At 45.0% G+C, this 14,077-nt stretch overlaps 1 protein-coding gene across 1 annotated transcript in view; it reads left to right on the top strand.

The window, feature by feature from the left end:
* BRI3BP (BRI3 binding protein) overlaps window positions 1-13,806 on the top strand; it is a 29,338-nt gene extending 15,532 nt beyond the window's left edge. The window contains exon 3 of the mRNA XM_074356450.1: window positions 8,656-13,806. Coding sequence (XP_074212551.1) covers window positions 8,656-9,077 — 422 coding nt within the window. The 3' untranslated portion in view covers window positions 9,078-13,806. The remainder of the gene's footprint in view (window positions 1-8,655) is intronic.
* The last annotated feature ends 271 nt before the right edge of the window (window positions 13,807-14,077 follow it).

The raw sequence follows: 14,077 nt of genomic DNA, 5'->3' as shown, positions 1-14,077 counted from the left end.
TGGAATCCCGTGCATGGGGTCTTGCCCACCTCCTCCAGGCTGCAGCCTAGCCCCAGTTCTGCCCCTGGCACAAAGGGGCCCATTATTAATAAGACTTGGAGGACAGTTGGCCCCGCTGCTTCACTGCTGGTGTGAGTTGAATTGTGTCTCTCTCCAAAAGTACCTCCAAAGCCCCAGGACCTGTAATGTGACCTTACTTGGCAACAGGGTCTCTGTAGGTGTAATCAAGTTAAAACGATGTGATCCCAGGTTAGAGCGGGCCTGAAATCCAATGCCTGGATTTGGACAGAGGCACTGGGACAGAGGTGCACGGAGAAGACGGCCGTGTGAATGTGAAGATGGAGGCAGAGGTGGGGAGGGTGCAGCCACAAGCCAGGGACCACCTGGAGCCACCAGAAGCTGGAAGGGGCCAGGAAGGTCCCTCCCTAGAGCCCTCAGTGGGACCGCAGCCCTGCCCACACCTTGATTGCAGGATTCTGGCCTCCAGAACAGGGAGAAGCTACATGGTTGTTTTGAAGCCACCAAGTCTGGCCACTTGTTACAGCAGCCCTCGGAATCCAGCACAGCCCTCTCTGTTACAGGCAGAATCTCCCAGAATCTCCCCTCGGCCCTGATGCTCCCACTTACAGGTCAGAGACCAAGGCTGGAAGTTGAGCCATTGGTCCAAACCCGCACAGGTGGGGCGCCCAGCTTTACACCCACTGTCATCCCTCTCAGTCACCAGGAACCCATCTTCCAGCCTTGAGCCATTGAATTCCATCTCTGAGAGGCCACTTCGGGCGCCTGGCAGCTCAGGCAGAGAATCAGAGGCAGCGGCCTGGCCGTTTTAGAGGACGCTATGCCTCTTGAAGCCCCCTGGGGCTGCCGAGGGCCCCTCCTGGGACTCAGGCTGAGTCAACACACAACCGAGATACAGCAATTGACTGCAATCCCGCTTGGAATCCACACTCACCACCTGCCTGGACGATTAAACCCTTGGTATTTCCATCCCTGACCAATGAGCCCTGGAGAAACAAAGCTGATTGCGAGAAATTGCGTGCGGCTTGAAATGAGAGCTGCAGAGTCGAGCCTGCCTCCTACTTACACGGGAGAGGATCGGAGCACAGTCCGTAAATGCTCACATTCGTGAGGAGGGCGGCTGTCACACCCAGAAGCAACGCTCAGATGCCAGCAGGGTGTTAGGATTCAGCTCCATTCGGACACTACCCACCCGGAGATAGAATTCGATTCCACAGATAAAGTCCCACAGGACCAACCTCCACTTCAGACGCCAGCCACAGGTCCAGGTCGTCACCTGTGCATCTGACCCGCTGGCTACAAACTAGAGAGTCCGATGACCTTCTCAGGTGCAGTTAATTTGCTAGAATGGCTCACAGAACTCAGGAAAACCCGTTCACTCGCTCGGTGACCAACTTGTTACAAAAGGACATCAGAGGTTGCGAATGGACACTAGAGAAAGAGATCCAGGTGGAGGTCTGATCAGAGGAGCTTCTGGCACCTACAGCCTGGTTCTCCAGTGTGGAAATTCCAAAAAGAGACAAAAAACTGTCCTCTGGGATTTTTGTGGAGGCTTCGTGATGTAGTCACGATGAACTAAATCATTGGCCAGAATCAACTGATTTCAACCTCGAGCCCCTCCCCCTACCAGAAATCAGGGGGTGGGACTGAAATTTCCAACCTTCTAATCTCCCGGTCACCCTGGGGTTGGAGCCAAGGGTCACTTTCATTTACAAAAGATGCTTACATTGCTCTGACCCATCAGAATTCCAAGGGACTGGGGAGCTGTGAGCCAGGAAACAGTGGAAGAAGACGTAATATATGTGAGAAACGTGTATTTGGTCATCAAGATAACCAGACATATATGTTTCTTACAAACGACATTGCAGGGCCCCTGGGCAAGTCACTCTCTGTGCCCGAGTCCTCCACGTGGAAAATGCTACGCATCTCCTCACGTCATGAGGATGGAATGACAATTTGTGCAGGGCCTGGCCCACGTAAAGACCCGATACAGGCAACCTCGGGGATGTCACAGGCTTGGTTGCAGACCCCCACTACAGAGAAAATGCTGCGAAGTTTTTTATTTCCCAATGCATTTACACTATACCCTAGGGTCTTAAGTGTGCCTTTGCATTATGTCTAAAAAACAAAAGTACATACCTTAATTTAAAAATACTTTATTGCTTAAAAATGTTAACCATCATCTGAGCCTTCAGTTAGGTGTGATGTTACTGCACTAGTCCCATCAAAGATCCCAGATCACCATCGTAAATATAGCAATCATGAGAAAGTTTGAGATGTTGTGAGAATGACCCAGATGTGACACAGTGAGACAAAGTGAGCAAATGCTGTTGGAAAAATGGCACCTAGGGTCTTGCGCAACCCAGGGTTGCCACACAAGACCTTCAATTTGTCAGAAACGCAGTGTCTGCGCATTGCAATCAAGAGAAACGCAGTGACTTGGGGAGTGCTGTAAACACTTAGGAGGGGACTCTGCTCCAGAAAGCAAGTTCACTGGCAATTCTGGGACCTGCGCGATCTCCACTCTCCATGCGGTGGGCATCTGTCCAGCTGTGTCCTGCTGTGCCCTGAGCCAGCTTTCCTCCACTCCCCCCATGGGGACTCTACAGATGTGCAGTGCCACAAACCCTGCCCAGGCTGAGAAGCACATCTTCCCCTAAGGGTTTACTTATCTTTAGACAGTGCCTCAGTACCTGCCATGGGTTGAACTGTATCCCCACCCTCCCCCCCAAATTCGTATGTTGACGTCCTAACGCCCAGGACCTGGGAACGTGACCTTATTTGGAAATAGAGTCACTGCAAATGTAGTTAGTTGAGGTGAGGTGATGCTGGCTTAGGATGGACCTCTAATCCAATAGGACCGGTTCCCTCCTAAGAAGGGGACACTTGGACCCAGAGTCGCAGAGGGAGAGGGCCCCGAGAGATCAGGGGGGTGCCACCACGAGTCAGGGATTCCAGGATGGCCAGCCCACCACCGGAAGCTGGGGAGAGGGGCCTGGGTCACATTCTCCCTCAAAGCCGTGGGCAGCAACCAGCCCTCCCAACACCTCGATCTCAGACTCCTGGCCCCTAGAGCTGAGAGAGAAGACGCTTCTGTTGTTTCAGCCTCAGCAGGTGGCACTTGGTTGCGGCAGCACTGGAACACTAATATGGTACCTGTTTGCTCTAAGGCAGGACATCCAGAGTTGCTTGCATTTTATTCAGGACGTTTAGGGCCTCGGGGGAGCGAGGCTGCTGCCTCACCCTCCCTTGACCCAAGCGGCTGATTTGTGGAATGAGAGTTGCCATTCTCATCTCCAGCCCAGGATTTCCCCCTGGTGTCCTGTACCTGACGGTCACCTCCTAACCCCTCGATCACATGATAGTACATGTCATGTGGCTTTGGATGCAGTCTAGCCCAGTGATTCTCCAAGTGTGCTCTGAGGAACAGTTTCAGGGGTTCCCTAAACCCTTTCAGGGAAACAGGTCCTTTTTCCAGCAACATGTCCCCATGAAGCCAGCTGCTCAAAACATGCTTGGTTTTTATATTGATTACATTTAAAAATGTATATATATAGAGAGAGAGGGAGAGAGAGAGAGAAATATAGTCAGTTACAATGTGTCTATTTCTGGTGTACAGCATACTGTCCCAGTCAAATATACATATATTTATTTTCATATTCTTTTTTATTAGATGTTTATAATGTATTAGTGTTAACTACATTTTACAGCTAAGTAAATTGAGGCACAGAGAAGGTTACTTAGATAGCAAATGACAAAGCCATGACTCAACCCAAGTAATCTAGTTACATATTTTTTCATATTTTGAATATACTGGGTTAAATATCTTAACATGAATTTTACTTGTTTTCTTTTTGCCTTTTTGGAGTCAGATGCACTACCGTTGCACCACCTGGCCGGCCTCTCTTGCCTTTTTAATGTGAGTGCTAGTAAATTGAAAATTATATGTGTGACTCACACTGACAGCTGGCATTCTAATTCTGGGAATTCAAAAACAGCTCTCTCCCAACAAGCCAGATATTAAAGAGACTTGCAAAAATGGAGAATAACCACCATTGTTCTCACTATGGTTTTTTGTTTTGTTTTGGAAAACAGTTACTTTTCAGGAAAAATATATTACTTGTATCTATAGTGGGTTCATTGTTATATTTAAATGAATTAATAATGACAATGTTTAAAAACTTTCCTTCTACTTAATTTTGCTGTGAACCTAAAACATTTCTGAAAAATTAAATCTGTTTAAGAAAAAAAAAGTTTAAGAAAAGTGATACTGAATGTATGAAGCGTATTAAAAGTACAGAATCACAATGAAAATTTTTTTGAAGTTAAGAATTTATTAAAAACTAGTTTTAGTTTCTACTATGGTAGATATAAGTAGAACTCATGAGTAAAAGTTCTTGGGAGGCCAGAGACCAAATGGTTGAATCTTATCTTCTGCAGGAATTAAGGGTGAAAGTCAGCTCCAAAATCAAAACCAGATTTAGTTAAAATGCTGTGATGCTTCAGGTAAGAGTCTGCCACCCTGGCCTTCAGGGGTGACCCCATGCGTCGGCCCTGGACAAGATTGCTGTTTATGAAGTTGGGTCCCAGGAGAGGGGCCAGCTAGTGCATGACAAGCTGATCACCTTTAGGGGTTCCAGGGAGGGTGCAAGACATTCACACTATGGATACATTTAGAGATGTGAAAAGCCCGAGGGCCAAGTCTTACCATCTCTGGCTTGCTCTGGGTCCACACATACCTACTCCAAACCGTCACATCCCACTTCACCCCACGCCCTCTCTTCCCTGCATGCAGAGAGCTGGTTGTGCATCAGCCAGTAAATCTCAAAGGGAGGTCCTCAGATCAGCAGCAGCAGCAAGAGCATCCCTGTGAACTTGCAAGAGGTGCAGATTCCCGGGCCCACTCAGACCTGTGGACTCAGCAGTCCTGGGGGTGGGGCCCAGCTGGCACTGTTCACAAGCCCTCTGGGGGATTCAGAGGCACTTAGTCAGGTCTGAGAACCGCTGTTAGTGAAATGCATTTAGGAGACAACTCCTCTTGAACATAGTAAACAACACTATGAGGAAACTTGGGCAATTCCAGAATGTAGGACCTTCTGCAAGAAAATGAATCTGGAAAAACCAGTCATCAGAAGGTCAGGGTCATGGGACTCTTCTGGATCAAAAAGATGATTGCAGTGGATAAACCATGATTAGCTCCTAGTTGAAGTCAGGGGGAAGCAGATTCTTAATATATTCCTAGAAACTGGGGGAGTTAGAATATTGAATTCCATGATATTCATAGATATGATCACAGTATCATGGTTCTGAGGAGAATGTTATTTTTATTCTTAAAAGATGAAAGACATCAGAATTAGGAAGAAGTAAAATTACCTACTTGCAGATGACATGATTTTTATTTATAGAAAATCCTATGGACTCCACCAAAATACCGTTAGATCTAACCAACAAGTTTCATAAAATTGCGGGGTACCAAATTAGCATAGAAAAATCCATAGAGTTTCTGTACGCTAACAGCAGAATGTCTGAAAAAGAAATAAGACAATCCTATTTACAATAGCATCAAACACCATAAGATACTTAGTAATAAATTTAACCAAGGAGGTGAAAGATCTTTACTCTGAAAATGACTAGACATTGATGAGAGAAATCAAAGAAGACACAGATAAATGGAGAAGTGTCCCATGTTCATGGATTGGAAGGATTAGTATTGTTAAAATGTCCATGCTACCCAAAGCTGTCTGTGGATTCAATGCAATTCCTATGAAGATTCCAATGGCATTTTGTTTTACAGAAGTAGAAAAAAAAATCCTAAAATTTCTGTGGATCCAGAAAAAGACCTCAAATAGCCAAAGGGATCCTGAACTAAGAAGAACTAAGCTGGAAGCGTCACAATTCCTGATTTCAAGCTATGTTCTAAAGATCATCAAAACAGGGAAAGTCCTGGCACAAAAACAGACACACGGACCAAAGGAACAGCATCAAGAGCCTGGAAATAAATTCATGCATATACAGTCAACTAATATTTGACAAGGGAGCCAAGGATACTCAATGGAAAAAAGACAGTTGCTTTAATAAGTGGTGCTGAGGAAATACTCACATGTACCAGAATGAAATCAGACCCCTTTTTGTACCACTCACAGAGATTAATTAGAAATGGATTAAAGACTTAAATGTAAGACCAGAAGCCATGAAATTCCTGAAAGAAAACATAGGCCGTCAGCGCTTTGACATTGGTCTTAGCAATGGTTTTATTGGATTTGACACCAAAAGCAAAAATAAATAAGTGTAACTTCATCAAACTTAAAAAGCTACACAGCCAAAGAAATGATCAACAAAATGAACTTACAGAATGAAAAAATGTTTGCCAACCATCAATCTGTTAAGAGGTTAATATCCAAAATATATAAAGAACTCATACAACTCAATAGCCACCCCCCCAAATACAATTGAAAAATGGGCAAAGGATCTGAATAAAGACTTTTTCCCAAAAATGATACATAAATGGCCAACAGGTACATGGAAGGGTGTTCAGCATCACTGGTCATTAGGGAAATACAAATCACAACCACAATGAGCTGTTAGTTACCTCATGCCTATTAAAATGACTGTTATCAGAAAAAGACAAGAAACAGCATATGCTAGTAGGGAGGTGGAGACATTGGAGCCCTCCTGCACTGTGGGAAGATGCAGCCACTGTGGAAAATAGTATGGAGGTTCCTCAAAAAATTAAGAATGGAGCTACCATACGATCCAGCAATTCCACTTCTGGAAATGTGTCTGAAGGAACCAAAAACACTTATGTCAAAGAAATAACTACCATGTTCATTGCAGCATTATTTACAATAGCCAAAACATGGAAGCAACCAGGTGTACATTGACAGATGAATGGATAAAGAAGTTTTGGTGTGTGTATACAATGGAATGTTAATCAGCCATAAAAAGGAGGAAGTCCTGCCATTTGCAACAACGTGGATGGACCTTGAGGGCATTATGCTAAGTGTAATAAGTCAGAGAAAGACAAATACTGTATGATCACACCTGGATGTGGAAACTAAAAACAAAACAAAACAAAGCAAAAAAACCTCCAAACTCAGCACAGATTTGTGGCTTCCAGTGGCAGGGAATGGGAAGCAGGAGAATTGGAGGAAGGTGGTCAAAAGGTACAAACTTCCAGTTATTAGATAAATAAGTAGTGGGGATATAATGTTCAACACGAAGACTGTCATTAACACTGGTATATGGTATAGTTGAAAGTTTTTAAGAGAGTAAGTAGATCCTAAGAGTTCTCAGGACAAGGGCCGCTTTTTTTCTTTTTTCTTTTTGTATCTATATGAGATAATGGATGTTGACTAAACTTATTGTAATCATTTCACAAAATATGTAAGTCAAGTCACACTGTACACCTCGAACTTATATGGTGCCGTATGTCAATCATATCTCAATAAAACTGGGGGGAGAAGATGCATGTTGAAGTATGATGTAGGCATCTTTCAAATGGTTTGGTTAAAAAAAAAAGGTATGTGACGAGAGAGATGAAACACAATATAGTAAGATGTTAACAGTTGCCAAACTTAGGTGGGTTCTGTAGAACTATTAATTTTACTGTTCTTTTAACTTTTCTATTTGAAAATTTTCTTAAGTCGGGCACACAGAAGATGCGGCTCCTCCATTTCACTCCATTCTTAAGATGGAACTTCATGTTGGGTTATGATTAGGTTTGGCTGTGAGTCACAGAGACCCAAAATAACAGCAGCTTAAACAAGATGGAAGCTTATTTCTCTTATATGAAAGTTCACAGGTAGGTGGCTAGGCAGGTAGGTAGCTTTGCAGCACATCACCCTCAGGTCTGAGGCCCCTTCCATCTTATTGCTCCCTGATAGATGACTTCCCTTCCCTCATGATCCAAGACGGCTGCTCCCATTCCAGCCATTACATCCACATTCCAGCAGGCAGAAGAAGAAGAGGTAAAGGGCATAGTCCCACTACTAGAGGGCATAGTCCCACTACTAGGAAGTAGGGAGCTACCATAAAACATTTCTGCTTGCCTCTTCTTGACCAAAGCTTAGTTGTGTAGCTGCCAGTGAGGCTGGGAAACACTCTTAGCCTAGACAGCTGAATGCCCAGCCTGAGATTGGGAATTTATTACTATCTGGTGTTTTTGTTTGTTTTTAATGGAGATACTAGGGATCAATCCAGGACCTTGTGCGTGCTAAGCACACACTCTACTACTGAACTGTACCCTCTCCGCTGGTTTGGTTTTTTTTTTAACTATTTTTTTTTTTTTAATGGAGGTCCTGGGGATTGAACGCAGGACCTCACTTACTCGAAGCACACATTCTACCGCTGAGCTCTACCCCCACCCCCGTTGGGCATTTGTTACTATGGAAGGCAGGAAGGAAGGACATTGAAGGCAAGGTGCTTTAAACTCATGATGTGACAGGCAGTCTTAAAGCGTCGCCCTGCCTTCTCCCAGGACGTAGTGTGATGGTTGGTGGGGCAGCCGACTTTAGTTCCTTGGGTTGTTGCAGAGGCCCAGCAAGGGCACTGAGCTGCCCACCTCCAGCTTGCAGAGAACCTCCCCCGACCCGCCCGACTGCTCGTAACCGGCCGCTGTCCCTCTTTTCTGTTCTGCAGTCTCCAACCTGTCCCAGTACTTCAGCCCCAACTCGGTGGCCAGCAGCCCAGCCCGCGCCGTGCTGCTGGTCGGCGTCGTCCTCCTGGCCTACTGGTTCTTGTCCCTGACCCTGGGCTTCACCTTCAGCGTCCTGCACCTGGTGTTCGGCCGCTTCTTCTGGGTGGTGCGGGTCGTCCTGTTCTCCATGTCCTGCGTGTACATCCTGCACAAGTACGAGGGGGAGCCCGAGAACGCCGTGCTGCCCCTGTGCCTCGTGGTGGCCGTCTACTTCATGACCGGGCCCATGGGCTTCTACTGGCGCAGCAGCCCCGGCGGCCCCAGCGTGGAGGAGAAGCTGGAACAGCTGGAGAACCAGGTCCGACTGCTGAACATCCGTCTCAACCGGGTGCTAGAGAGCCTTGACCGCTCCAACGGCAAGTGACAACCAGCCGGCCGGCCGGGTCCCCTCCTGCCAGCGCCCTCTCTCCGAAAACAAAAAAGAAGAAGGAAAAAAAGAACGCCAAACCCCAAACAATCTTAATAAATACGCCTGAGCAAGAGGGTGGCGCTTTGCGCAGGGGATTCCGGTCACGTGTCAGCTCTTAGGACACCTTCGGGGAGGGGTGACAGGGTCAGTGGCGTTAACCCACCAAGTGTCATTAGTGGAAAAAATATTTTTTAAACAAAGGATGTAACCATATTAGCTGTACAGTAAGAGAACTTTATCTGTGCATAGAGCATAAAGTTAATTTTTTCAAGCATTTAAATACATCTTTTGTAAGGTTTTTTAAACAAAGGCAGATTGAGTCAAGTTTATTAGAACTTTACACGGAGGGGAAGGAATTGCTAATTCAACCTTTTCGGAAAGTTTCAAGGCACGCGTTTGTTTTTGCAGCGTAGGGATTGGTGGGTGAGGTCCGAGTGCGTTATTTTCACGTTCCAAAGCTGTGACCTTCCTTTCATGTGGTTTTTGGTTGATGTTGACTAGATGAATGTTGTCGCTTCTGAATGTGGACTGTTGGGTTTTCAGGATGAAACTAAATGTCTTTTTGGATCCTAGCAACCCCGGCCAAGCCCCCATCAATTACATTTTTAAATGAAGAAATCATTATTTGTAGAAAGCCTGTAGAAATTTTGTAAGATTTTTTTCCCCCTCCTTCTGTACTTTCATGGATTTTTAACCTCAGCATTTTGTGAAGGAAAATTCAAGGACCAGGCAAAGAAATGTCTTTGGAGTTTGATGCCAAGAGCTGCCTGAGTAAGCCTTGCAGCTCATTTCAGGAATCTATCTGATGCTCCGATTTCGCCATTTGACAGCTCGATCAGTAGAGGGAAGATAGACTCTCCAGTGTCTTTTATTTGTTTCCTTTTGGTTTTGACTGACTCAGGACCTTAGAAGGAAAACCAACCGTAGCAGCTAATAACATTTTCAAGTCTGCTGCTGCTTGTACAGCGGTCCCAGGAACAGTAAGCAGCAGTAAGCAAGACTTGGAGGAGATCTAAATTATTTATCCTGAAATTTTTATAATCCACGTGTTAGGTGCTTTTTGTCTGGAGTCTGTGGTGGCCTCATTTTATGATTTCTAGGGGCAGAGAGAGGTCCATGCAGGGCAGACAGCTACGGGGGGTCCTGGACAAAGGGGGCTTCGCAAGGCTTCGATCAGGGGCTGATGGAAGCGCCCCTGTCTAGGCACGAACAAGCACAAGACAGCAAGTAAAGGGAGCCCCAGGTTTTGCTGCCAGGGGTCATGACTGTCTCCATGGCCTTCCCTGCCCACCTGCACGCCCTGGCAGCCCCCTCAGGGGCCAGAGACCCCTGCCTGATCGAATAGAACCAAGACCTTTTGGTCTATGTATCATTTTGGCGAAAACTTCCCTGCCTGCCATATTCTTTTTTTTTTTTTTTTTTTTTTTTTTTACTTGGAGGAGGTACTGGGGATTAAACCCTGGACCTCGTGCATGCTAAGCATGCACCCTACCTCTTGACCTATACCCTCCCCCTTGCCTGCCATCTTCTTGGGCTGAGTCTCTGGACGTTTTATTTGGAGTTGAAAGTGTCTGGAAAATGGAAGCAGACATTTCTGAGAATGTTTAGGAAGCTTCCATTTCTAAGGTGCACAAGAACGGGACCCCCAGCTCTCCTGCATTCCGTTCACTTCCTGAAACCCAGACAGGTCTCTAGGATTTGCTTGGGCAAATCGTTCCCCCTGGGCGTGTGAGCCCCGTGGTTTCTGGAGGGAAACCGCTCCAGTTTTGTCATTCAGGTACTTACAGACAGATCTGTTTTAGCACAAGGTGTGTAAATCGCTCCCGGAAGGACATCTTTGCCTGCCTTCCTTTTGTGCATTTGGCTTCTGTGTGTTTGGCATGACTAGGTCCTAAAACATTTGCTCTGCTAACATTGGCCAGCGGGGGAAACTGACATTCTCTGCACAAAGCTTTGAAATCTTAAGTTCCTGGTCCGGGTCTAATACCTACTCTGTTCCCTTGCCCACTCTCACACACACAAACCTGACGGCCACTGTGATCACTGCGATCACTGTGATGGACTGAGATGCAGGCAGGAAAACCATTTTAATTTCTAGTAAATCAAGGGGGACACAGGTATCTGGGCACTGGGGAACCGAGGGCACAAGAATCAACTGGAAGTTGCTGTCAAGAATATGCACCTTGTTTTCCAAATTGGCTAGGCAGCCAGTTTTACCGTGCGGTACACGCAAATGAAAGATGTCTTTATTTTTGACGAAAGCTAAATCATTACTTAGGAGTATTGCTTCAGGGTAGAACATTACTTGAAATTCTGATAGGAATCATAGATGTTTGATTTGAATAACTTGCTTTTTAATGCGTAAATTTGACTTTGGCTTTGTCGCGTTCTTAACACCCTGAAAGTTTGGGTTTGTTTTTTTTTTTTTCCTTTCTTTCTTTCTCCAATCCATGGAAGCTTGTAGGGCATTTTGCCTCCCCCACTGCCTTTCATCTCTTCCTTTTTTCCCTCTTTTGTACATGGAGAAATGTATTTTTGTACCATCTCTCATACCTTGAAGAGAAACCTTTTTTTACATCTTCAGGGCTGTGGAATGTATTAGCGTTACACGTCATTCAACGTGCATGGAAAACATCCTGATGAAAACCGCTGTGGCTCCGTGGTTAAGACTCAGTTTTTCAGATATCTCCAAGTTCATCAGTGTTAATTTCCCGGTGCTCCAGTGTCACAATAAATATCAAGAAAATAGTCTGGAAAAGAAGAAGGACTGGTTCTCTCCACATTGCTGGATTTGTGTGGATGTTTCTGGAGTCAGGGTCTGGAGCAATCTCTTCCTTGACACACTAGCAAAGATACCTTTGAGGCACGCCAGCCTTCCATAAATATGCTTTCCAATTGCAATCAGCGTTACCTGCCGTCTGGGTTTTTTGGTTTGGGGGGTTTTGGGGGGGGGCGCGTTTTGCCTCATGTGTTAGTAATAGACCCCATGTCATTCCTGGTAGCACACAGCGCGGCAGCAGAATTTCCCGAAAGCTGGCCTTGCGAATTGTGCTGAGGTCTTCATGTATAAAGGTGACTGACGGCCCAGAGAGGTTTTTAATACTCACCGTTCCCGGGGGACGACAGGCGGAGTGCGCCCTGCAGGACCACAGGATGCCTGTCACCCGCAGGGCCGGGGAGCAGAGAGAGGAGAACTGGTGTGTGCCCGTCCGACTGGTGGGGAGGAGCTAACTGGGGACAGTTAGTCCTTGTTGGTACTAACGGTGAACAGGCAGGAGGGGATCAGTGATGGAGAGGGTTGTAATAAGACTTCTGCACGCCCACGAGGGCTGGCTTGCAGGGGAGCTGTGAACCTCTTCTGTTGTTAGTCTAGCCCTGTGGCTCAGCAGGCTTCTGGAGAGGTCAGGAATGACATGTCAGAGGTCCAGTGCACCGTCCGAAATGTGCTGAATGCATCTTGTCACCAGTGGGGATCCTGCGTGGCTTCATCTCTGTGCTTCCCGCTACTTAAGATGTTTTTGAGGAATGACATCTGCCTTACAGACTGACACCTGATCACTCTTCCCTCACGGGTTTTGAATTGGCTGACTTTCCCCAAAAGCCAGTTCTCCTCATCCAGCTAACTCACTTAATTTTTTCATTTTTATTTTTACTTTTACTTTATTTCTTTTTTTAACTTTACTTTTTAGTTGAAAGCTAACTCACTTTAAAAGGAACTCCTAGGGCCCTGAGGTGTCAACACCCTCCCCCAATTTTTTTTCTTAGTAATATATCACCATTCTGCAAAAAAAAATTTTTATGGCCATTTGAGGAGCTGAACCTTTCGTCCTCACTTGTGAATAATAAAAGTATACACGTTTTGCAGGATCTAACATAGTACCCTTAAAATTCATATTGGGCAACCATCAACATGATATAGGCCATATGGGAGAGACAAACTGTCCAGCGTACTGAATTCTGTGCCCTGCTCTTCAACGATTCTTTGATAGGACCAGTTTTCCCCTTGTGGTGGCATAAAAAGCTGATTGTCGTTTGCATTGTCTGCTGAAAACCTGTGGCAGCTAGTGGCGTTATCAACCATGTGTCCTAATGTCTTTTTTGCAGATTTAAAGTTTTTATTGTACTGTCAGTTTAATATCCGCATGTGTGTTAAAATCTCCAAATACTGTATAATTAAATGGATTTCTTGTGATGGTGATCAGCGCTCCCTTAAAATCCAGCAAAGCAATTATTTCAGTCTTCTTAACTGGAAATCACATTTGTGAGGTATGGTACGCATTTTCAAATGTGTGTTCATGATTCAAATTCATATTTTGTGTATCTGGTTATAACTTTGACATAGCATTTAATTTGATACTTATTATAAACCTCTTTGATTTTAATACGGTGGTGTGTGTGTATGTGTGTGCGGTGTACGCACACTTTCGTCTCCCGAGCCTTGGGAAACTGATTCTACAAATATCGTGTATAGACATAAATGTATAAAGCTTTTTTTTTTTTTTTTTGCAAAGCGGTACACACATTCGTCTTATTTATTAAATCACTGGCTTTGGTGTTATGTAGAGATATTTGTAGACAGATTTCAGAACAGAGTAAAAATATTGTGAAAATTACAGCTTAATAAATGTTTATTGTAGTTTTGTTGTGCAGACTTCCTAAATATATTTTCATTACTTCCAACCAACCAAGCCTTTGTGGAGTTTTCCTAGTTTTGACGTGTAATGGTGATTCCATGATTCTATTCCCAGTCTGAGGAAAGTCATACAATCTTGAATTTAATCATTCAGTCGGAGGTAGGATTGCCAGATAAAATATAGGACGTCCACTTAAATTTGAGTTTCAGAGAAACATATACTTTTTTTTAGTATAAGTGTGTCCTCTGCAATATTTGGAACACACTTATACCAAAAAAGAGAGAGAGAGAATTGTTGCTTATCTGAAATTCAGATTCACCT

This window comes from Camelus bactrianus, chromosome 32 (genome assembly GCF_048773025.1).
Source record: "Camelus bactrianus isolate YW-2024 breed Bactrian camel chromosome 32, ASM4877302v1, whole genome shotgun sequence".
NCBI classification, from domain to species: Eukaryota; Metazoa; Chordata; class Mammalia; order Artiodactyla; family Camelidae; genus Camelus; species Camelus bactrianus.
This window is presented reverse-complemented; position numbering and strand designations above follow the sequence as displayed.